This window comes from Taudactylus pleione, unplaced genomic scaffold (assembly GCF_031769625.1).
Source record: "Taudactylus pleione unplaced genomic scaffold, aTauple2 ptg000141l, whole genome shotgun sequence".
NCBI classification, from domain to species: domain Eukaryota; kingdom Metazoa; phylum Chordata; class Amphibia; order Anura; family Myobatrachidae; genus Taudactylus; species Taudactylus pleione.
The window spans coordinates 638,025-664,952 of record NW_028284543.1 but is presented as its reverse complement, the minus strand read 5'-3'; the positions used below and the strand labels follow the sequence as shown (position 1 = coordinate 664,952).

Genomic DNA, 26,928 nt, shown 5'->3' with positions numbered 1-26,928 from the left:
ACCCCACAAGCTCTAATCCTGGAGAATAGTGCTCATCTCAGGCCGGCTCTCCATCCTCTTCCCACCCCACAAGCTCTAATCCTGGAGAATAGTGCTCATCTCAGGCTGGCTCTCCGTCATCTTCCCACCCCACAAGCTCTAATCCTGGAGAATAGTGCTAATCTCAGGCTGACTCTCCATCCTCTTCCCACCCCACAAGCCCCAATCCTGGAGAATAGTGCTCATCTCAGGCCGGCTCTCCATCCTCTTCCCACCCCACAAGCTCTAATCCTGGAGAATAGTGCTCATCTCAGGTCCGTCATCTTCCCACCCCACAAACTCTAATCCTGGAGAATAGTGCTAATCTCAGGCTGGCTCTCCATCCTCTTCCCACCCCACAAGCCCCAATCCTGGAGAATAGTGCTCATCTCAGGCCGGCTCTCCGTCATCTTCCCACCCCACAAACTCTAATCCTGGAGAATAGCGCTCATATCAGGCCGGTTCTCCATAATCTTCCCACCCCACTAGCCCCAGTGCTAAAGAATAGTGCTCATCTCAGGCCGGCTCTCCATCATCTTCCCACCCCACAAGCCCCAGTGCTAGAGAATAGTGCTCATCTCATGCCGTCTCTTCATCATCTTCCCACCCCACAATCCCCAGTGCTAGAGAATAGTGCTCATCTCAGGCCGGCTCTCCATCATCTTCCCACCCCACTAGCCCCAGTGCTAAAGAATAGCGCTCATCTCAGGCCAGCTCTCCATCTTCCCGCCCCAGTGCTAAAGAATAGTGCTCATCTCAGGCCGGCTCTCCATCATCTTTCCACCCCACAAGCCCCAATCCTGGAGAATAGTGCTCATCTCATGCCGGCTCTCCATCCTCTTTCCACCCCACAAGCCCTAATCCTGGAGAATAGAGCTCATCTCAGGCCGGTTCTCCATCATCTTTCCACTCCACAAGCCCCAGTGCTAGAGAATAGTGCTCATCTCAGGCCGGCTCTCCATCATCTCCCCACCCCACAAGTCCCAGTGCTAGAGAATAGTGCTCATCTCAGGCCGGCTCTCCATCCTCTTCCCACCCCACAAGCTCTAATCCTGGAGAATAGTGCTCATCTCAGGCCGGCTCTCCATCTTCCCACCCCACAAGCTCCAGTACAAAGCAGATTAATTAACTGATTGGTGCAATACTGACAAATTTACTCCATGGTCAGTTACTGCAAAATGTGGGCTGATAGATTTGTCCAGGCACGTACAGTATATAAGTGGCTGAACCAATCCTGGCATTTACATTTGTGTACACAAACATTATTGTAGACTAACCTTTACATTGTTACAGTAATTATTCGAGGCCTTACCTGCACAATGCCCAGAGTGGCTGATGTAACTGGATCTGAGAAGTCTCCCCCTGGTGGAGATACACTGTAAAGTAAATGGAGGAAATTTCAAATATTAAAGTCAAAACAAGTCTAATCAAATTCAACACCAAAACAAAGGGTGGTTTTGCCAAAACCAAATCACGGTTCTCTAATCTGAGAATTATGCACCTAATTATTGCACAGTCACAAGGAAACTTCTGTGCTAAACCGTACGACTAAAATGTGAATGCAGCAGGGGGTATCTGTAGGAAATGGACATCTCCTTGCTGCATTAGTGATCAGAGTGATGTGGCTGAAGATGCAGCATTGGATGGATGATCGCAGCCCTCGGCCAGTCTGCATAAGTTGAAGCTTACTCACAGAGTGGCCCTGGGAAATGGTCAGCTGGGTCAAGGAAGTGTGCATCTGATGATAGACCCTGAGCTCGGCTTCGCAGGAGCAGAAAGAGGCATTAAGTGCACCCTTGGGGATGGTCCCAGGCTTATAGTGGGCAATTATAGAATAGTTCCGGACACTTAACCCTGTGTCTGATGGAATCTACCCCTAAGTTTCAAGAAGTGCTGGGAGCAGTGCGGCAACTAGAGATGTGAGAGACTATGGAGGGAGAGAGGTCAGGGGAGAGATATACATAGTGTCATCAGCCTATAGATGGTATTGGAGGCTATAATAGCTGATGAGATGTGAGAGACTATGGAGGGAGAGAGGTCATGGGAGAGATGTACATAGTGTCATCAGCCTATAGATGGTATTGGAGGCTGTAATAGCTGATGACATGTGAGAGAGGTCAGGGGAGAGGTCAGGGGAGAGATATACATAGTGTCATCAGCCTATAGATGGTATTGGAGGCTATAATAGCTGATGAGATGTGAGAGACTATGGAGGGAGAGAGGTCAGGGGAGAGATATACATAGTGTCATCAGCCTATAGATGGTAATGGAGGCTATAATAGCTGATGAGATGTGAGAGAGGATGGAGGTAGAGATATACATAGTGTCATCAGCCTATAGATGGTATTGGAGGCTATAATAGCTGATGACATGTGAGAGAGGTCAGGGGAGAGGTCAGGGGAGAGATGTACATAGTGTCATCAGCCTATAGATGGTATTGGAGGCTATAATAGCTGATGAGATGTGAGAGACTATGGAGGGAGAGAGGTCAGGGGAGAGATGTACATAGTGTCATCAGCCTATAGATGGTATTGGAGGCTGTAATAGCTGATGAGATGTGAGAGAGGATGGAGGGAGAGAGGTCAGGGGAGAGATATACATAGTGTCATCAACCTATAGATGGTATTGGAGGCCATAATAGCTGATGAAATGTGCAAGGGAGCAGGTGTATAGTGAGAAGGGGGCCTGCAATGGGCCCTTGAGGGACATCATCTGGTAGAGAAAATTAGGAGGGGGGAGTAGAGTTAGTGGTAGATGCAGAGAAGTATCAATGGGAAAGGTAGAAAAAGAACCAAAGGTCTCATTCAGGGTTAGATGCAAGCGCCCAGCATACATCCCAATGGTTAACTCCATCGGACGCAGTTTGGAACTTCATTGACATCCATGCAGAGCCATTAGCCATTCCTGGGCGGTGGCAGAGGGGGTGGCTGCATTCGGCAGGCATGCTGGTGACAGAGATACGGTTCCACTGCCGCTTGCAGCCAAATACCGTTTGACATTCTGAACAACTATAGGGTTCCTTAGAAATCCGATGGTTATTCCTTGGAAGGAGGACCCCATGTTTTCTTTTATTCTCTTTCTGAGGATTCCAGGCCTGAGCTGACCAGTTTGGGGCTGGTTAATGTTATGGCAGGAGGACCTCATGCTGGGTCTCCCTGCTATGACATTTTCCTTTTGGTTACAGCTCCGCAGCATCACTTGCATCAGAACCTTTTTGTCCCAGGATGCCACCAAAACCATTGTCTACTCTCATCTCCACTACTGCCACCCTCTCACTGGACTCCCCCACTCCTATCTTACTCCATTCCAATCTAGACTCAATGCCGCAGCTAGAATTATCTTCCTCTCCCACTGCTCCACATCTACTTCACCCGTCTGCCAATCCATTCACTGGCTCCCTGTCCCTTCACTGGCACCCCGTCCCCTACAGAATCCTCCTCAAACTCCTCATTGTTACGTGCAAGTCCCTCTCCAACTCCACTGCTCCCTTCTTCTCCAACCTCCTCTCCTTACACATTCCCTCCCGTCCTCTCATAAAAGCATATCCAACCACCACTAAACCATGTCACCACACTGCTCCCTTCTTCTCCAACCTCCTTTCCTTACACATTCCCTCCTGTCCTCTCATAAAAGCACATCCAACCACCACTAAACCATGTCACCACACTGCTCCCTTCTTCTCCAACCTCCTCTCCTTACACATTCCCTCCCGTCCTCTCATAAAAGCATATCCAACCACCACTAAACCATGTCACCACACTGCTCCCTTCTTCTCCAACCTCCTCTCCTTAATCATTCCTACCTGTCCTCTCATAAAAGCATATCCAACCACCACTAAACCATGTCACCACACTGCTGCCTTCTTCTCAAACCTCCTCTCCTTACACATTCCCTCCCGTCCTCTCATAAAGGCATATCCAACCACCACTAAACCATGTCACCACACTGCTCCCTTCTTCTCAAACCTCCTCTCCTTACACATTCCCTCCCGTCCTCTCATAAAGGCATATCCAACCACCACTAAACCATGTCACCACACTGCTCCCTTCTTCTCCAACCACCTCTCCTTACACATTCCTACCCGTCCTCTCATAAAAGCATATCCAACCACCACTAAACCATGTCACCACACTGCTCCCTTCTTCTCCAACGTCCTCTCCTTACACATTCCTTCCCGTCCTCTCATAAAAGCATATTCAACCACCACTAAACCATGTCGCCACACTGCTCCCTTCTTATGCAACCTCCTCTCCTTAAACATTCCTACCTGTCCTCTCATAAAAGCATATCCAACCACCACTAAACCATGTCACCACACTGCTCCCTTCTTCTCCAACCTCCTCTCCTTACACATTCCCTCCCATCCTCTCATAAAAGCATATCCAACTACCACTAAACCATGTCACCACACCGCTGCCTTCTTCTCAAACCTCCTCTCCTTACACATTCCCTCCCGTCCTCTCATAAAGGCATATCCAACCACCACTAAACCATGTCACCACACTGCTCCCTTCTTCTCAAACCTCCTCTCCTTACACATTCCCTCCCGTCCTCTCATAAAGGCATATCCAACCACCATTAAACCATGTCACCACACTGCTCCCTTCTTCTCCAACCTCCTCTCCTTACACATTCCCTACCGTCTTCTCATAAAAGCATATCCAACCACCACTAAACCATGTCACCACACTGCTCCCTTCTTCTCCAACCTCCTCTCCTTACACATTCCTACCTGTCCTCTCATAAAAGCATATCCAACCACCACTAAACCATGTCACCACACTGCTCCCTTCTTCTCCAACCTCCTCTCCTTACACATTCCCTCCCATCCTCTCATAAAAGCATATCCAACCACCACTAAACCATGTCACCACACTGCTCCCTTCTTCTCCAACCTCCTCTCCTTACACATTCCTACCCATCCTCTCATAAAGGCATATTCAACCACCACTAAACCATGTCACCACACTGCTCCTTTCTCCAACCTCCTCTCCTTACACATTCCTACCCGTCCTCTCATAAAGGCATATCCAACCACCACTAAACCATGTCACCACACTGCTCCCTTCTTCTCCAGTTCTCACTCCTGCTTCCCGTCCTTAGCTCTCCTGACACTGGCTCACTCCTTATGTTTTCAGTTTTCTCCCCCCTTCCCTTTAGACTGTAAGCGCCATGCACAGGGCCCTCCTCCCTCATGTTCCATTACCTACTTCTCTTACACACCAACTGCACTGTACCAGCTCCTCCTTGGCCTCTCTTCCCCCAGACTCCACTCGTTTGTCTTTGTTTCTTTAGACTACGGAAAGCTCTTATCTGCACAGGCTGTAGTGCTATTAATTTGTCCACTGTATTGGCCTCTATACGGCGCTGCAGACCACTTGTGGTGCCCTATAAGTAAAGTTTAATAATTCCCCCACTCTGCTCCCCAGCTCAGCTGGTTAAACCTGGTTCTGGTTTTTGGAAAATAGGGGGAACCCTATGCAGTATTTTTTCCCCCCTTTTTTCAAATACCAGCCCAGGCTGAGAGGTTTGACTGGTTATTGATTGAGGGAGGACACAAAGCATTTTTTTTTTTTATGTAACCCTTTTTAACATTTAAACTAAAGAAGCCTGCACAGATCATTGTGATCCGTGCAGGGCTTCACCTCCGCTGCAGATTGACGGTGGGTTTTGCCATTGGATCTGCTGAGTTATAAGGGTTTGAAATCCGATGGGCAACAATGTCAGATTTTAAGTGGCAGTCAACACCGATGCATAGTAAATGCTGTTTTTTAAACTGCAATCAGACATCCGTACCTGTCATTGATTGTCTGTTTTGAAATAGACTCAAACTGATGGTTAGTAAGAGAGAGCAGTGAGAAGGTTATTGGCAGTTTCAGTACAGTGGACTGGGGGGAAATCGGGTTGGAGAGGGTCAGGAAGTTTTGGGTTTATGGAAATGAGGTGAAGCAGAAGTAGACAACCCTCTCCGGTAAACGGGAGGAGAGCGAGGGGTCGGAAGTTAGTTATATATTAAATATAAGTCACACAGAAAATTAGATCAGAAACCTTTTAATTTAGATTTAAACTTACGCCCCAACAATGCTGACACTTCCTTCTCTTTCTGGGCTCCCGAGACAGCGGACACGTCCAGCTCGCTCATAGAAAGACGCCAAGCGAGCACCAAGGTAGGCAGGGTAGCCGCTATCTGAGAAAGATTTGTGACAGTTATAGACATAGAAAAGTCATGAGACAGACTGGCTCTCCTTATAAAGATTAGGTATAGTGGTACCATGGACAGCAGGGTTGAGTAGTGGTTAACATTACAGCCTCACAGTTCTGAGGTAATGAGTTCAATTCCTGACCACAGCACTATCTGTGCAGGGTTTGTATGTTCTCCAAGTGTTTCCTTATGAATAAGTAACAGAAAATGAAGCTAACCTGCCATCCTTAGGTTCAGCTTTGTGGTGTTGTATGCAATTGGTCCTCTGTTCATTCACACTACTACTGATTGCAGCCACCAGCCATGGGGTGAGAGGCACAGATGGGGAAAGGGGCTGGGGCACTGATGGGAAGGGAGCACAGGTATATATGGGGAGGGGGTGAGAGGCACAGATGGGGAAAGGGGCTGGGGCACTGATGGGAAGGGAGCACAGGTATATATGTTGAGGGGGTGAGAGGCACAGATGGGGAAAGGGGCTGGGGCACTGATGGGAAAGGAGCACAGATATATATGGGGAGGGGGTGAGAGGCACAGATGGGGAAAGGGGCTGGGGCACTGATGGGAAGGGAGCACAGGTATATATGGGGAGGGGGTTGAGGAACAAATTTATTAAACGGTGACAGACTGCAGGAGAAAAAGGGACAGTGGAAGAGAGGGGATAAGGGGATCAGTGGGAGAGACTGCAGTGGGTAAGGGGGACAGTGGGAGAGACTGTAGTGGATAAGGGGGCAGTGGGAGAGACTGCAGTGGGTAAGGGGACAGTGGGAGAGACTGCAGTGGGATAAGGGGGACAGTGGGAGAGACTGTAGTGGGTAAGGGGGGCAGTGGGTAAGGGGACAGTGGGAGAGACTGCAGTGGGTAAGGGGGACAGTGGGAGAGACTGCAGTGGGTAAGGGGGACAGTGGGAGAGACTGCAGTGGGTAAGGAGGACAGTGGGAGAGACTGCAGTGGGATAAGGGGGACAGTGGGAGAGACTGTAGTGGGTAAGTGGGGCAGTGGGAGAGACTGCAGTGGGATAAGGGGGTCAGTGGGAGAGACTGCAGTGGGTAAGGGGAGCAGTGGGAGAGACTGTAGTGGGTAAGGGGCACAGTGGGAGAGACTGTAGTGGGTAAGGGGCACAGTGGGAGAGACTGTAGTGGGTAAGGGGGACAGTGGGAGAGACTGCAGTGGGTAAGGGGGACAGTGGGAGAGACTGCAGTGGGATAAGGGGAGCAGTGGGAGAGACTGCAGTGGGTAAGGGGGACAGTGGGAGAGACTGTAGTGGGTAAGGGGGGCAGTGGGAGAGACTGCAGTGGGATAAGGGGGTCAGTGGGAGAGACTGCAGTGGGTAAGGGGAGCAGTGGGAGAGACTGTAGTGGGTAAGGGGCACAGTGGGAGAGACTGTAGTGGGTAAGGGGCACAGTGGGAGAGACTGTAGTGGGTAAGGGGGACAGTGGGAGAGACTGCAGTGGGTAAGGGGGACAGTGGGAGAGACTGCAGTGGGATAAGGGGAGCAGTGGGAGAGACTGCAGTGGGTAAGGGGGACAGTGGGAGAGACTGTAGTGGGTAAGGGGCACAGCGGGAGAGACTGCAGTGGGTGAGGGGACAGTGAGCCTGATACAGAGATGAAGCTATTTGCACCACTGCTGTGTCCATTAGTTACTGCCCATAAGGATAACCGATGGAGATGTGATTGGCCGGGGACAGTACTGTGTAATTAGACATATTATAGTCAGTGACCATACTGTATGACATTATACACAGGTATTACAGCTAAGATATGGCGAAGGGTATATATCAGAATAATTTATACGTGTTACTTTTATGATTTAGAGGAACATAATTCTGGATATAATATTTGGGTAACTAAGAGATCTATTTCTATTGAAGGAATTAAGTACAAATTCTGTATCTCTATATATGATATAGTAAGTCTGGAAAGGAATGAACTTATCATTGTGAGACGTGTGGAGCAATATTTCAGTATCGTATCTTTAATTGAACAAATTGTATTCCCTATATCCCGTAAAAATGTGCATATTATAGTTAGGATACATTATATCCCAGGAGAATATTAGAAATAAGGTAATGGATTGTCTGGCAGCGCCCCACATGGGAAATGTATTGTGGGGGATTACCTTAAAAATCTGTAGGAATAATATCTAGTAATGCAGAAGTATCTCCCTTGTCCCATAATGCTTTAATGATACAAATGTTTCTGTGTGTGCCTGCCAACCAGTGCAATGTTATTACCATCTAATCATGTTGTGGCGCTGGTTAGTTACCATCTAATCATGTTGAGGAGCTGGTTAGTTACCATCTAATCATGTTGAGGCGCTGGTTAGTTACCATCTAATCATGTTGAGGCGCTGGTTAGTTACCGTCTAATCATGTTGAGGCGCATGTTGAGGTGCTGGTTAGTTACCATCTAATCATGTTGTGGCGCTGGTTAGTTACCATCTAATCATGTTGAGGCGCTGGTTCGTTGCCATCTAATCATGTTGAGGCGCTGGTTAGTTACCATCTAATCATGTTGAGGAGCAAGTTAGTTACCGTCTAATCATGGCGCTGGTTCGTTGCCATCTAATCATGTTGAGGCGCTGGTTAGTTACCATCTAATCATGTTGAGGAGCAAGTTAGTTACCGTCTAATCATGGCGCTGGTTTGTTGCCATCTAATCATGTTGAGGCGCTGGTTAGTTACCATCTAATCCTGTTGAGGCGCATGTTGAGGTGCTGGTTAGTTACCGTCTAATCAAGTTGTGGCGCTGGTTAGTTACCGTCTAATCATGTTGTGGCGCTGGTTAGTTACCGTCTAATCATGTTGTGGTGCTGGTTAGTTACCATCTAATCATGTTGAGGCGCTGGTTAGTTACCATCTAATCATGTTGTGGTGCTGGTTAGTTACCATCTAATCATGTTGTAGCGCTGGTTAGTTACCATCTAATCATGTTGAGACGCTGGTTCGTTGCCATCTAATCATGTTGAGGCGCTGGTTAGTTACCATCTAATCATGTTGAGGAGCAAGTTAGTTACCATCTAATCATGTTGAGGAGCTGGTTAGTTACCATCTAATCATGTTGAGGCGCATGTTGAGGCGCTGGTTAGTTACCATCTAATCATGTTGAGGCGCTGGTTAGTTACCATCTAATCATGTTGAGGCGCATGTTGAGGCGCTGGTTAGTTACCATCTAATCATGTTGAGGTGCTGGTTAGTAACCATCTAATCATGTTGAGGCGCTGGTTAGTTACCATCTAATCATGTTGAGGAGCTGGTTAGTTACCATCTAATCATGTTGAGGAGCTGGTTAGTTACCATCTAATCATGTTGAGGCGCTGGTTAGTTACCATCTAATCCTGTTGAGGCACATGTTGAGGTGCTGGTTAGTTACCATCTAATCATGTTGTGGTGCTGGTTAGTTACCATCTAGTCCTGTTGAGGTGCTGGTTAGTTACCATCTAATCATGTTGAGGAGCTAGTTACCATCTAATCATGTTGAGGCGCTGGTTACTTACCATCTAATCCTGTTGAGGCGCATGTTGAGGTGCTGTTTAGTTACCATCTAATCATGTTGAGGCGCTGGTTAGTTACCATCTAATCATGTTGAGGAGCTAGTTAGGTACCGTCTAATCATGTTGAGGCGCTGGTTATTTACCATCTAATCATGTTGAGGCGCTGGTTAGTTACCATCTAATCCTGTTGAGGCGCATGTTGAGGTGCTGGTTAGTTACCATCTAATCATGTTGAGGCGCTGGTTAGTTACCATCTAATCATGTTGAGGTGCTGGTTAGTTACCATCTAATCCTGTTGAGGCACATGTTGAGGTGCTGGTTAGTTACCATCTAATCATGTTGTGGCGCTGGTTAGTTACCATCTAATCATGTTGAGGCGCTGGTTCGTTACCATCTAATCATGTTGAGGCGCTGGTTAGTTACCATCTAATCATGTTGAAGCGCTGGTTAGTTACCATCTAATCATGTTGAGGCGCTGGTTAGTTACCATCTAATCCTGTTGAGGCGCATGTTGAGGTGCTGGTTAGTTACCATCTAATCATGTTGAGGCGCTGGTTAGTTACCATCTAATCATGTTGTGGCGCTGGTTAGTTACCATCTAATCATGTTGAGGCACTGGTTCATTACCATCTAATCATGTTGAGGCGCTGGTTAGTTACCATCTAATCATGTTGAGGCGCTGGTTCATTACCATCTAATCATGTTGAGGCGCTGGTTAGTTACCATCTAATCATGTTGAGGTGCTGGTTAGTTACCATCTAATCCTGTTGAGGCGCATGTTGAGGTGCTGGTTAGTTACAATCTAATCATGTTGAGGCGCTGGTTAGTTACCATCTAATCATGTTGAGGCGCTGGTTCGTTACCATCTAATCATGTTGAGGCGCTGGTTAGTTACCATCTAATCATGTTGAAGCGCTGGTTAGTTACCATCTAATCATGTTGAGGCGCTGGTTAGTTACCATCTAATCCTGTTGAGGCGCATGTTGAGGTGCTGGTTAGTTACCATCTAATCATGTTGAGGCGCTGGTTAGTTACCATCTAATCATGTTGTGGCGCTGGTTAGTTACCATCTAATCATGTTGAGGCGCTGGTTCATTACCATCTAATCATGTTGAGGCGCTGGTTAGTTACCATCTAATCATGTTGAGGCGCTGGTTCATTACCATCTAATCATGTTGAGGCGCTGGTTAGTTACCATCTAATCATGTTGAGGTGCTGGTTAGTTACCATCTAATCCTGTTGAGGCACATGTTGAGGTGCTGGTTAGTTACCATCTAATCATGTTGTGGCGCTGGTTAGTTACCATCTAATCATGTTGAGGCGCTGGTTCGTTACCATCTAATCATGTTGAGGCGCTGGTTAGTTACCATCTAATCATGTTGAAGCGCTGGTTAGTTACTATCTAATCATGTTGAGGCGCTGGTTAGTTACCATCTAATCCTGTTGAGGCGCATGTTGAGGTGCTGGTTAGTTACCATCTAATCATGTTGAGGCGCTGGTTAGTTACCATCTAATCATGTTGTGGCGCTGGTTAGTTACCATCTAATCATGTTGAGGCGCTGGTTCATTACCATCTAATCATGTTGAGGCGCTGGTTAGTTACCATCTAATCATGTTGAGGCGCTGGTTAGTTACCATCTAATCATGTTGAGGTGCTGGTTAGTTACCATCTAATCCTGTTGAGGCGCATGTTGAGGTGCTGGTTAGTTACCATCTAATCATGTTGAGGTGCTGGTTAGTTACCATTAATCATGTTGAGGCGCTGGTTAGTTACCATCTAATCATGTTGAGGCGCTGGTTAGTTACCATCTAATCATGTTGAGGAGCTAGTTAGGTACCATCTAATCATGTTGAGGAGCTAGTTAGTTACCGTCTAATCATGTTGAGGCGCTGGTTAGTTACCATCTAATCCTGTTGAGGCGCATGTTGAGGTGCTGGTTAGTTTCCATCTAATCATGTTGAGGTGCTGTTTAGTTACCATCTAATCATGTTGAGGCGCTGGTTAGTTACCATCTAATCATGTTATGGTGCTGGTTAGTTACCATCTAATCATGTTGTGGTGCTGGTTAGTTACCATCTAATCATGTTGAGGCGCTGGTTAGTTACCATCTAATCCTGTTGAGGCACATGTTGAGGTGCTGGTTAGTTACCATCTAATCATGTTGAGGTGCTGGTTAGTTACCATCTAATCATGTTGAGGCGCTGGTTAGTTACCATCTAATCATGTTGAGGAGCTGGTTAGTTACCATCTAATCATGTTGAGGCGCTGGTTAGTTACCATCTAATCATGTTGAGGCGCTGGTTAGTTACCATCTAATCATGTTGACGCGCTGGTTATTTACCATCTAATCCTGTTGAGGCGCATGTTGAGGTGCTGGTTAGTTACCATTTAATCATGTTGTGGCACTGGTTAGTTACCATCTAATCATGTTGTGGTGCTGGTTAGTTACCATCTTATCATGTTGAAGCGCTGGTTAGTTACCATCTAATCATGTTGAGGAGCTAGTTAGTTACCATCTAATCATGTTGAGGCGCTGGTTAGTTACCATCTAATCCTGTTGAGGCACATGTTGAGGTGCTGGTTAGTTACCATCTAATCATGTTGAGGTGCTGGTTAGTTACCATCTAATCATGTTGAGGCGCTGGTTAGTTACCATCTAATCATGTTGAGGCGCTGGTTAGTTACCATCTAATCATGTTGAGGCGCTGGTTAGTTACCATCTAATCATGTTGAGGCGCTGGTTAGTTACCATCTAATCATGTTGTGGAGCTGGTTAGTTACCATTACATGTCATCCCTACCTCTGTGCAGTGCGCACTGCAGCTAAGTGAAGGCCTTTTCTCATGGGAATCCCCTTAATGAAGTCAAAGGGCCGCTAATTGTGCGATGAGAATAAAACGCGCAGGAGATTTGTATTCGCCACCATCCATGTTTGTGGAGCAGAGTGACATGACTGTCAGATAAGAACGTATCATCCTGTACAAGGGTACGTGCTTTACTTTCCTTTTCACTAAATGTCTGTTTTATTATACTACACCATTATCTTGTGTGTTTCATTTGGTATAGGAATCCCCCTAACATTGGGGAACTGCGAGTCTTGTGGGGTGTGATTTAATATCTTTAGGTACAAGGCCATTTACTTATTGTGTCAGAGAGGTGGATTGTATGATGAATGCACTAGGGGGCGCCCTTGTTGTTCTTTTTGACATAACTTGGAATTACCGTAGTGTGGGATCCGAATTACAGGGAAAGCGTCCGCTTTGTATAAGCACTCTAGTCATGGAAGGAACATTGTGGACAGAATAGTTGATTATTTTATAAAGACACTTAAAACAAATCTATGGCGCTATGAGATATCTATCTATCTATCTATATATATATATATATATATATATATATATATATATATATATATATACTGTGATATGATTGAGGTAGGGGTCCCTCTCCTGGGGTAGGTGGTCACCTCATTACACACAGCAGCCAGGAAACAGCACTCCAGTCGTGGGTTTTCCTGCAAGCTGGTCGATGCCAGTTTTTATTGTGCAACTCCAATAGTCAAACAAACCAAACATAAAATAAATCCTAGCCTGGCTGGGCACTGTCTAGACAGGTTATTTCCTCTCTACAAGTGGCAAGGCCATACCACAAGCACAGTACTTTCAAAAGGTCAGTGTCTCTGAACAAAACCTCAGTGTCTGTTCTCCCCAGGGTGTGTGAGACACTGCATCAAAACTCTTACACAGCTATATTGAGCCACTTCCAGGTTTCATTCCTAATTAGCCTGCTCTCAGGTGGAAAGGCCTAACACCTGAAACGGTCCTGTGGATGGAACCCTCCCTTCTCTCACACATCCACACCCCCAGGACCCATTCTCCGGCTTTTACCTAAAGCAGACACTCAGATACGTTTGTAAAACAGACTCTTCAAGGGGGTTAAAATACATACTACTGGAATCTGGGACCCATATACACGCCATCCCTAACTTCTCCAGTGCTCCTATCACTATATACAGTATAATAAATATATATATATAATATATATAAAATGATCCTTAGAAGTAGTGTGCCAAGCCGTGATTGTAATAATGAGCCTTACCAGCGGGCATTTCTGCCAGACGACCAGAGATTTCTCTCAGTGCCTCAGCCCACCGAGAAGTGGAGTCTGCCATCATGCTGACGTTGTAACCCATGTCTCGGAAATACTCAGAAAGGGTGATTCCTGAATGGTAGAAAGGAAGCAAAATTGTTTATGTACACAGTCAAGTAAGGTCTGCATCTAATCTATATACTGTAGTCATTTGTGGAATCTCATTTATGCAGCATAATAATCAGACCATTTACACACTGGATCAGACCAATGACACACACACTGTGGATCAGGCCTGGACAACCTTCATTGTATAAGCATGCTTTGTCAGATAGATGAGAAATGATAGTTAATAACTAAAAATGACAGCCTGGGAATTGTAGTAACACAACACCTGGAGATATGGATGATCATTGAAGGTTCCACTGTCCAATAATTGGATTATTGTTTTTTTATGGTTTGTTGCATTTATTTTATTTATAGTTATAGTCTTTAATCAATCTCATTTGGATGATACTTTTCAAAGTTTGTTCAATGTCATTCATTTATTCATTCAATCAATTAATCAATCAATCCTTTACTTGGCTTCTACTCATACTACAATCTCCATTTACTTGTGCTAGCCTCAGGCCTCTGATCTAGTTCTTGATTAATGAAAACATTCTATTGCATTGCATATTATATATTAAATGGGATTGAGATCCAAAACACTTGAGGGTGGTTTGGGCAAAATCAAAACATGGGCGTCTGTGCACATCTCAAATACTAACAGCGACACACGTACTCACCGGTATAGATTGAAGCTTCCCTAGCTGCCACTGGCATATTCGATGTATTAGCGACCAGTGTTGTTCTTTTCATGATTGACTCTGTTTTCCCATCAACCTCCATTGTAAGCTGATGAAATACTTTACATCATCAATACTAATAAAACTATCACCAATACACATGATCATATATATCTAACATCATATACACTTCATCATTTTATTTAAAGGTGTCACCGATATCCCTAAAACTGTCATCAGTATACAGTAGATCACCAATTGAAATCATCAATACTTCTGAAACTATTCAATACCCATTGATAACATACTGTATAATCATCAATTCATTTATAAATATCACCAAACACATCAATACCTGTAAAGCAAACTTCAACACATAACACCTTAAAGATATACAGTATGCAATACCCATCCATAATGCACACATGATTTATATATAACACTATTGTATTGTAATGAATGTTCCCAGCTTCATGATAAAGCTCTAGTTATGGCCTATAGCTCCCCTTCCACATACAGCACAGCTCCCCTACCACATACAGTACAGCTCCCCTACCACATACAGTACAGCTCCCCTACCACATACAGTATAGCTCCCCTTCTACATGCAGTATAACTCCCCTTCTACATGCAGTATAGCTCCCCTACCATATACAGTATAGCTCCCCTACCATATACAGTATAGCTCCCCTACCACATACAGTATAGTTCCCCTACCACATACAGTATAGTTCCCCTACCACATACAGTATAGCTCCCCTACCACATACTGTATAGCTCCCCTACCACATACAGTATAGCTCCCCTACCACATACAGTATAGCTCCCCTACCACATACAGTAAGCTCCCCTACCACATACAGTATAGCTCCCCTACCACATACAGTATAGCTCCCCTACCACATACAGTATAGCTCCCCTACCACATACAGTATAGCACCCCTACCACACACAGTATAGCTCCCTTACCACATACAGTATAGCTCCCCTACCACATACAGTATAGCTCCCCTACCATATACAGTATAGCTCCCCTACCATATACAGTACAGCTCCCCTACCACATACAGTACAGCTCCCCTACCACATGCAGTACAGCTCCCCTACCACATGCAGTATAGCTCCCCGACCACATACAGTACAGCTCCCCTACCACATACAGTACAGCTCCCCTACCACATACAGTACAGCTCCCCTACCACATACAGTACAGCTCCCCTACCACATGCAGTACAGCTCCCCTACCACATGCAGTATAGCTCCCCTACCACATACAGTATAGCTCCCCTACCACATACAGTATAGCTCCCCTACCACATACAGTATAGCTCCCCTACCACATACAGTATAGCTCCCCTACCACATACAGTACAGCTCCCCTGCCACATGCAGTACAGCTCCCCTGCCACATGCAGTATAGCTCTCCTACCACATGCAGTATAGCTCCCCTACCACATGCAGTATAGCTCCCCTACCACATACAGTATAGCTCCCCTACCACATGCAGTATAGCTCCCCTACCACATGCAGTATAGCTCCCCTACCACATGCAGTATAGCTCCCCTACCACATGCAGTATAGCTCCCCTACCACATGCAGTATAGCTCCCCTACCACATGCAGTACAGCTCCCCTACCACATACAGTATAGCTCCCCTACCACATACAGTAAAGCTACCCTACCACATACAGTATAGCTCCCCTACCACATACAGTATAGCTCCCCTACCACATACAGTATAGCTCCCCTACCACATACAGTACAGCTCCCCTACCACATACAGTATAGCTACCCTTCCACATACATATATATGGTCACCGTGGGCCATATCTGGGATATGCTTGTACTTGTATATAGTCACCGGGGCCATATCTGGGATATGCTTGTACTTGTATATAGTCACCGGGGCCATATCTGGGATATGCTTGTACTTGTATATAGTCACCGGGGCCATATCTGGGATATGCTTGTACATGTATATAGTCACCGGGGCCATATCTGGGATATGCTTGTACATGTATATAGTCACCGGGGCCATATCTGGGATATGCTTGTACATGTATATAGTCACCGGGGCCATATCTGGGATATGCTTGTACTTGTATATAGTCACCGGGGCCATATCTGGGATATGCTTGTACTTGTATATAGTCACCGGGGCCATATCTGGGATATGCTTGTACTTGTATATAGTCACCGGGGCTATATCTGGGATATGCTTGTACTTGTATATAGTCACCGGGGCCATATCTGGGATATGCTTGTACATGTATATAGTCACCGGGGCCATAACTGGGATATGCTTGTACTTGTATATAGTCACCGGGGCCATATCTGGGATATGCTTGTACATGTATATAGTCACCGGGGCTATATCTGGGATATGCTTGTACTTGTATATAGTCACCGGGGCCATATCTGGGATATGCTTGTACTTGTATATAGTCACTGGGGCCATATCTGGGATATGCTTGTACATGTATATAGTCACCGGGGCCATATCTGGGATATGCTTGTACTTGTATATAGTCACCGGGGCCATATCTGGGATATGCTTGTACTTGTATATAGTCACCGGGGCCATATCTGGGATATGCTTGTACTTGTATATAGTCACCGGGGCCATATCTGGGATATGCTTGTACTTGTATATAGTCACCGGGGCCATATCTGGGATATGATTGTACATGTATATAGTCACCGGGGCCATATCTGGGATATGATTGTACATGTATATAGTCACCGGGGCCATATCTGGGATATGCTTGTACTTGTATATAGTCACCGGGGCCATATCTGGGATATGCTTGTACTTGTATATAGTCACCGGGGCCATATCTGGGATATGCTTGTACTTGTATATAGTCACCGGGGCCATAACTGGGATATGATTGTACATGTATATAGTCACCGGGGCCATATCTGGGATATGCTTGTACTTGTATATAGTCACCGGGGCCATATCTGGGATATGCTTGTACTTGTATATAGTCACCGGGGCCATATCTGGGATATGCTTGTACTTGTATATAGTCACCGGGGCCATATCTGGGATATGCTTGTACTTGTATATAGTCACCGGGGCCATATCTGGGATATGCTTGTACATGTATATAGTCACCGGGGCCATATCTGGGATATGCTTGTACATGTATATAGTCACCGGGGCCATATCTGGGATATGCTTGTACTTGTATATAGTCACCGGGGCCATATCTGGGATATGCTTGTACTTAGCGCCACCACTCACTCTCCCTTTGGTGCTGACACTGGCCGCCCTGAGAGTGGTAGGAACGTCACTAGGCAGAAGTAAGTATGATGGGGTCAGTGAGGTACAAGCTGGGGGTATAGTAACATCTAGGAGAAGATGATAAAGGCTGGATATGAGTTTGGGGTGAGTGTGGTCTGCACTGGCTGCCCTGAGAGTGGTAGGAGAGTCACTAGGCAGAAGTAAGTATGATGGGGTCAGTGAGGTACAAGTTGGGGGGTATAGTAACATCTAGGAGAAGATGTTAAAGGCTGGATATGAGTGTGGGGTGAGTGTGATCTGCACTGGCCGCCCTGAGAGTGGTAGAGGAGACACTAGGCAGAAGTAAGTAAGATGGGGGTCAGTGAGTGTGGCGTTTATCTCAAGAATAATCGACAGGAATGATGTCATGTAAATGTATATATATATATAAATGTGTGTATCAACATGGTTTCTAGGCAGTGTCCTGTATTTGACCTGTAGGAATACAAAGCTTGGAGGAGATTTGTCTTCCTGGAACCAGGCATCTAGATAACCATCTCTTCTCTCAACAGGCCATAAAGTTTGGGGAGAGATACATCCTTAATGCAGATGGTCAGACCTGGTCAAGCCAGGTCATGGGATATAAAATCCTTTAGAAGGGAGATGACAAGAATGTAGGGTATGTTACCTGATTATTGGTTTCTAAAGACCCCTTCACACTGTTTCAAGACCCCCTACTTCCTATAGACAATATGGAAGGGTGTGCCGATTTCTTAATGCCCAGTGTACAGCAATGAAAGAGTGAAAAACCCAAAGGTGGGGGCTAGTGCAGCTGTGAGGGTATAACTATGCATCTCCCTCAGTGATAAGTGTTCTTGTGCCCAAGGAGAGTCCTGACGACTGGCCAGAATCCAATGCTCCTGTGTCTCCTTCACGACTGAGTCTAGATGTAAAGACTCTGGGTTCTTTTTCATTTTTAATTCCTTTTACTTTCTGAAACCTATTTGTGATATATTTGTATTGTCCATATTTGTACTACCTTTTTCTGTAATCAATAACCTTGGAAATATTTTTCGGATTAAACATTCTTAATCCAGTGTATTCTCCGTGTTCTTGTCGAATTCACGAGCCTGTGAGGTCAAAGCTACGTACCTATATGTAAGTGAGTGTGCATATTGAGATTTAAGGGGAGAACCTAACGACTCCCATTAACTTCGTTGGTGGTGGCAGAACCGTGTTATAGTAACCGCACGTGCTGAGGTAACCATAAGTCACTGGTGGCGATTCTCAGATTGAGGTATCTGGAGAATCGGCCGGCTGGTCGTGACAGTGAGATACAAGTTGGGGGGTATAGTAACATCTGGGAGAAGATGATAAAGGCTGGATATGAGTGTGATCTGATCTGGCCACCCTGAGAGTGGTAGGGGAGTCACTAGGCTGAAGTAAGTAAGATGGGGGTAAGTGAGGTACAAGTTGGGGGGTATAGTAACATCTGGGAGAAGATGATAAAGGCTGGATATGAGTGTAATCTGCACTGGCCGCCCTGAGAATGGTAGAGGAGTCACTAGGCAGAAGTAAGTAAGATGGGGGTCAGTGAGGTACAAGTTAGGGGTATAGTAACATCTGGGAGAAGATGATAAAGGCTGGATATGAGTGTGGGGTGAGTGTGGTCTGCACTGGCCGTCCTGAGAATGGTAGAGGAGTCACTAGGCAGAAGTAAGTAAGATGGGGGTCAGTGAGGTACAAGTTGGGGGGAATAGTAACATCTGGGAGAAGATGATAAAGGCTGGATATGAGTGTGACCTGCACTGGCCGCCCTGAGAATGGTAGAGGAGTCACTAGACAGAAGTAAGTAAAATGGGGGTCAGTGAGATAAATGTTGGGGGGTATAGTAACATCTGGGAGAAGATGATAAAGGCTGGATATGAGTGTGATCTGCACTGGCCGCCCTGAGAGTGGTAGAGGAGTCACTAGGCAGAAGTAAGATAGATGGGGGTCAGTGAGATATAAGTTGGGGGGTATAGAAACATCTGGGAGAAGATGATAAAGGCTGGATATGAGTGTGGGGTGAGTGTGATCTGCACTGGCCGCCCTGAGAATGGTAGAGGAGTCACTAGGCAGAAGTAAGTAAGATGGGGGTCAGTGAGATATAAGTTGGGGGGTATAGTAACATCTGGGAGATGATGATAAAGGCTGGATATGAGTGTGATCTGCACTGGTCGCCCTGAGAATGGTAGAGGAGTCACTAGGCAGAAGTAAGTAAGATGGGGGTCAGTGAGATAAATGTTGGGGGGTATAGTAACATCTGGGAGAAGATGATAAAGGCTGGATATGAGTGTGATCTGCACTAGTCGCCCAGAGAATGGTAGGAGAGTCACTAGGAAGAAGTAAGTAAGATGGGGGTCAGTGAGGTACAAGTTGGGGGTATAGTAACATCTGGGAGAAGATGATAAAGGCTGGATATGAGTGTGGGGTGAGTGTGATCTGCACTGGCTGCCCTGAGAATGGTACAGGAGTCACTAGGCAGAAGTAAGTAAGATGGGGGTCAGTGAGGTACAAGTTGGGGGTATAGTAACATCTGGGAGAAGATGATAAAGGCTGGATATGAGTGTGGGGTGAGTGTGATCTGCACTGGCCGCCCTGAGAATGGTAGGAGAGTAACTAGACAGAAATAAGTAAGATGGGGTCAGTGAGATATAAGTTGGGGGTACAGTAACATCTGGGAGAAGATGATTAAGGCTGGATATGAGTGTGGGGTGAGCGTGATCTGCACTGGCCGCCCTGAGAATGGTAATGGAGACACTAGGCAGAAGTGAGTAAGATGGGGGTCAGTGAGGTACAAGTTGGGGGGTATAGTAACATCTGGGAGAAGATGATAAAGGCTGGATATGAGCGTGATCTGCACTGGTCGCCCTGAGAATGGTAGGAGAGTCACTAGGAAGAAGTAAGTAAGATGGGGGTCAGTGAGGTACAAGTTGGGGGTATAGTAACATCTGGGAGAAGATGATAAAGGCTGGATATGAGTGTGGGGTGAGTGTGATCTGCACTGGCTGCCCTGAGAATGGTACAGGAGTCACTAGGCAGAAGTAAGTAAGATGGGGGTCAGTGAGGTACAAGTTGGGGGTATAGTAACATCTGGGAGAAGATGATAAAGGCTGGATATGAGTGTGGGGTGAGTGTGATCTGCACTGGCCACCCTGAGAATGGTAGAGGAGTCACTAGGCAGAAGTAAGTAAGATGGGGGTCAGTGAGGTACAAGTTGGGGGGTATAGTAACATCTGGGAGAAGATGATAAAGGCTGGATATGAGTGTGATCTGATCTGGCCGCCCTGAGAGTGGTAGAGGAGTCACTAGGCTGAAGTAAGTAAGATGGGGGTCAGTGAGGTACAAGTTGGGGGGTATAGTAACATCTGGGAGAAGATGATAAAGGCTGGATATGAGTGTGGGGTGAGTGTGGTCTGCACTGGCCACCCTGAGAATGGTAGAGGAGTCACTAGGCAGAAGTAAGTAAGATGGGGGTCAGTGAGGTACAAGTTGGGGGGTATAGTAACATCTGGGAGAAGATGATAAAGGCTGGATATGAGTGTGATCTGATCTGGCCGCCCTGAGAGTGGTAGAGGAGTCACTTGGCTGAAGTAAGTAAGATGGGGGTCAGTGAGGTACAAGTTGGGGGGTATAGTAACACCCGGGAGAAGATGATAAAGGCTGGATATCAGTGCTGGGGTTGGTGGCATTTTAGTGTTATTTAGTAGGTGACATTTGGGTCCTCACCTCTGGGAAGTCTCTTAGCACCTCAGACATCTCGTTTCCACGCTCTCCGCAGCCTACGTACACAATGACATCACTATTTGAATATTTGGACAGAGCCTGAGAGATTACGGTCTTCCCACAGCCAAAGGCTCCAGGTATCGCTGTGGTTCCACCTAGGACACATCTGGAATAGACCAACATTATTTATATTTACATGAATGTAGGGAATGTGTTGAAAGTAAGAATATTCTCAGGTACCTCGGTGATAAATCGTATCTGGTCCAAGATTTGGGTTCTGTTGTTTCTGGTAATTAGTGATCTAACCACAAATCCTGCATCACACTTGTAAGAGTTGGATCATAGAAGGCCGCAATGATCTCCTAAGCGTAACGTGGAATGAGTCTCATTCTGAGGGGCACGTGGCTGCGATCACTTTAGCGTATTTTGTAGTAATAGGGTCTGTGACTTCATGGTAATGTTAGTAAAACCCTTCCCTGGGGTACAAGCCTGCGTCAGTGTGCGCAAGGCCGGGGACGCCCGCTTTGTGGGTCTTTAGACGCTACCACCAGATGCACCAGTGGGACCTGCCGCCGGCTAGGTACAGAATCTCCGTCTGTGTGGCCTCCAATGTGAGTTATGTGACGTGCCTGTGACATGACCATAAAGCGCACATAAGACGGACCATCTAGGTGCATCAGAATAGTCACCGCCCAATAACAGAACCCCTACTGATGCTATATACGTGTGTGTGGCGTGGTACAGAGATATGTGTGTGTGGCGTGGTACAGTAATGCACTGTCATCCTCCTGTGTACCCCTGTTACATTTCTGTTTCCTCTCCCCAATAATTCTGTCACCATGTACAATGATAAGATCACTGGCCCTCATTCTGCAAATCCGTCATTTTTCCCTACATATCTGGCCAACCCGAGGGCTGGAGACAGGGGATGTACAGAGCTCCAGCGAGGGTCCCGGAGGTGGGCAGCAGGAGACCCAGGGGCCCATTATTGTATATTTGCCGCTATACCCCCGAAAACTCCGATACCTGCTACGATCCCTCCATTCCCGCTGGCAGCTGCTTCCCCCATGGGTTTATATGGGGGATGTGATGCTGCCAAATTCACCAACATCTGGAATGTGATGCGTTCCGGATAATGGCCCCCGCAGCTATCGCCAACTGAAGATGGCCTTAGCCGAATTAGCCTATGGGCTACACTTCACACAATTAGCCAGGAGAGGGTTACTCTGGACCCCCCCCCCCCCCGGCAATGGCGGCTGTGCATTTGTAACAGGTCTATAGGCACATCGCAGGGACTGGCACCTTTCTGAGCCCCTGTCCCTACATGTGTCGGATGATACATTCCGGCGCAAGGATCGCAACTTGCAATCATTAATAAATAGGGCCCCACGAATGCTATAGACTAGATGCTAGAAATAAATATAGATGGTCACTGAGCATACGGGAAAAGTGCATCCAGAACTCTCTGTCCCGTTAGCAGTGGATTGTTGGCTGGGAGCTTCTCAGCTGTTGGGCGAATCTGCCGGACTGGCCACACCTGGACCATGGTCAACTTCTCCTTCACTCCTTCAAAGTCCAACTCTAACACCACATCCTAAGGAGAGAGTTATACATAGTCATTACTAATATTATACTACATAACTCCAACACCACATCCTAAGGAGAGAGTTATACATAGTCATTACTAATATTATACATAACTCCAACACTACATCCTAAGGAGAGAGTTATACATAGTCATTACTAATATTATACATAACTCCAACACCACATCCTAAGGAGAGAGTTATACATAGTCATTACTAATATTATACTACATAACTCCAACACCACATCCTAAGGAGAGAGTTATACATAGTCATTACTAATATTATACTACATAACTCCAACACCACATCCTAAGGAGAGAGTTATACATAGTCATTACTAATATTATACTACATAACTCCAACACCACATCCTAAGGAGAGAGTTATACATAGTCATTACTAATATTATACTACATAACTCCAACACCACATCCTAAGGAGAGAGTTATACATAGTCATTACTAATATTATACTACATAACTCCAACACCACATCCTAAGGAGAGAGTTATACATAGTCATTACTAATATTATACTACATAACTCCAACACCATATCCTAAGGAGAGAGTTATACATAGTCATTACTAATATTATACTACATAACTCCAACACCACATCCTAAGGAGAGAGTTATACATAGTCATTACTAATATTATACTACATAACTCCAACACTACATCCTAAGGAGAGAGTTATACATAGTCATTACTAATATTATATTACATAACTCCAACACCACATCCTAAGGAGAGAGTTATACATAGTCATTACTAATATTATACTACATAACTCCAACACCACATCCTAAGGAGAGAGTTATACATAGTCATTACTAATATTATACTACATAACTCCAACACCACATCCTAAGGAGAGAGTTATACATAGTCATTACTAATATTATACTACATAACTCCAACACTACATCCTAAGGAGAGAGTTATACATAGTCATTACTAATATTATACTACATAACTCCAACACCACATCCTAAGGAGAGAGTTATACATAGTCATTACTAATATTATACTACATAACTCCAACACCACATCCTAAGGAGAGAGTTATACATAGTCATTACTAATATTACACTACATAACTCCAACACCACATCCTAAGGAGAGAGTTATACATAGTCATTACTAATATTATACTACATAACTCCAACACCACATCCTAAGGAGAGAGTTATACATAGTCATTACTAATATTATATTACATAACTCCAACACTACATCCTAAGGAGAGAGTTATACATAGTCATTACTAATATTATACTACATAACTCCAACACCACATCCTAAGGAGAGAGTTATACATAGTCATTACTAATATTATATTACATAACTCCAACACTACATCCTAAGGAGAGAGTTATACATAGTCATTACTAATATTATACTACATCACTCCAACACCACATCCTAAGGAGAGAGTTATACATAGTCATTACTAATATTACACTACATAACTCCAACACCACATCCTAAGGAGAGAGTTATACATAGTCATTACTAATATTATACTACATCACTCCAACACCACATCCTAAGGAGAGAGTTATACATAGTCATTACTAATATTACACTACATAACTCCAACACCACATCCTAAGGAGAGAGTTATACATAGTCATTACTAATATTATACTACATAACTCCAACACCACATCCTAAGGAGAGAGTTATACATAGTCATTACTAATATTATACTACATAACTCCAACACCACATCCTAAGGAGAGAGTTATACATAGTCATTACTAATATTATACTACATCACTCCAACACTACATCCTAAGGAGAGAGTTATACATAGTCATTACTAATATTATACTACATCACTCCAACACTACATCCTAAGGAGAGAGTTATACATAGTCATTACTAATATTATACTACATCACTCCAACACCACATCCTAAGGAGAGAGTTATACATAGTCATTACTAATATTATACTACATCACTCCAACACCACATCCTAAGGAGAGAGTTATACATAGTCATTACTAATATTATACTACATAACTCCAACACCACATCCTAAGGAGAGAGTTATACATAGTCATTACTAATATTACACTACATAACTCCAACACCACATCCTAAGGAGAGAGTTATACATAGTCATTACTAATATTATACTACATCACTCCAACACTACATCCTAAGGAGAGAGTTATACATAGTCATTACTAATATTACACTACATAACTCCAACACCACATCCTAAGGAGAGAGTTATACATAGTCATTACTAATATTATACTACATAACTCCAACACCACATCCTAAGGAGAGAGTTATACATAGTCATTACTAATATTATACTACATAACTCCAACACCACATCCTAAGGAGAGAGTTATACATAGTCATTACTAATATTATACTACATAACTCCAACACCACATCCTAAGGAGAGAGTTATACATAGTCATTACTAATATTATACTACATAACTCCAACACCACATCCTAAGGAGAGAGTTATACATAGTCATTACTAATATTATACTACATCACTCCAACACTACATCCTAAGGAGAGAGTTATACATAGTCATTACTAATATTATACTACATAACTCCAACACCACATCCTAAGGAGAGAGTTATACATAGTCATTACTAATATTATACTACATAACTCCAACACCACATCCTAAGGAGAGAGTTATACATAGTCATTACTAATATTATACTACATAACTCCAACACCACATCCTAAGGAGAGAGTTATACATAGTCATTACTAATATTATACTACATCACTCCAACACTACATCCTAAGGAGAGAGTTATACATAGTCATTACTAATATTACACTACATAACTCCAACACCACATCCTAAGGAGAGAGTTATACATAGTCATTACTAATACTATAATACATAACTATTGCTTTGTCCAGATAACTGAATTTGGCTGTAATTACTGATGTCAATTGATCTCCATGTCTAAGGGGCCAATTTATCACTGTATAGTTTCCAAAAACACCCATTTTGGGGGGTTAACCACAAATATTTAGTATCGCCGGTTGTATGAAGGAGGGGTTGCAGCAGGCATCTCAGATACCGGCTGAGATCTCGCCATTCCCGCAAGCTGCCGCATCCCCTATTGGATATTGGCCCCCGCAGCTAACGCCATCTGAGAAATACTAAATACCAGGACATGCTATGGGCAGCGTTATACAAATGGGGAAATCCTATGAAGTGGAGGGAGGGTCTGCACCACGTTCTGTACAGCTGTACTTTATGGGGTTTGGGTACTCTATTCCGGCACACAGAATGCCAACGGTTGGAATCCCGGTGCCAGAATCCCAATGGTTGAATACAGATGCCTGCAGTTAAGTTATTTTATGCCTAACCTCCCCCCCCAGTCTAACCTTAACCCTCCCCCTAGTGCCTAACCCCAACCCTTAACCCTAAACCTCTTCCTAACCCTAACTTTAACCCTCTTCCTAGTGCCTAACCCCAACCCTTAACCCTAAACCTCACCCTAACCCTCCCCCTAGTGCCTAACCCCAACCCTTAACCCTAAACGTCACCCTATCCCTAACCTTAACCCTCCCCCTAGTGCCTAACCCCAACCCTTAACCCTAAACATCACCCTAACCCTAACCTTAACCCTCCCCCTAGTGCCTAACCCCAACCTTTAACCCTAAACCTCACCCTAACCCTCCCCCTAGTGCCTAACCCCAACCCTTAACCCTAAACCTCACCCTAACCCTCCCCCTAGTGCCTAACCCCAA

At 45.0% G+C, this 26,928-nt stretch overlaps 1 protein-coding gene across 1 annotated transcript in view; it reads right to left on the bottom strand.

Moving 5' to 3' along the window:
• Window positions 1-26,928, bottom strand: part of LOC148522728 (V-type proton ATPase catalytic subunit A-like) — a 148,950-nt gene that overhangs the window by 53,632 nt on the left and 68,390 nt on the right. The window contains exons 6-11 of the mRNA XM_088473823.1: window positions 23,028-23,179; window positions 21,589-21,751; window positions 14,589-14,697; window positions 13,810-13,932; window positions 6,091-6,205; window positions 1,331-1,394 (exon numbers count right to left, since the gene is read on the bottom strand). Of these exons, the coding sequence (XP_088329949.1) occupies window positions 1,331-1,394; window positions 6,091-6,205; window positions 13,810-13,932; window positions 14,589-14,697; window positions 21,589-21,751; window positions 23,028-23,179 (726 nt within the window). The remainder of the gene's footprint in view (window positions 1-1,330; window positions 1,395-6,090; window positions 6,206-13,809; window positions 13,933-14,588; window positions 14,698-21,588; window positions 21,752-23,027; window positions 23,180-26,928) is intronic.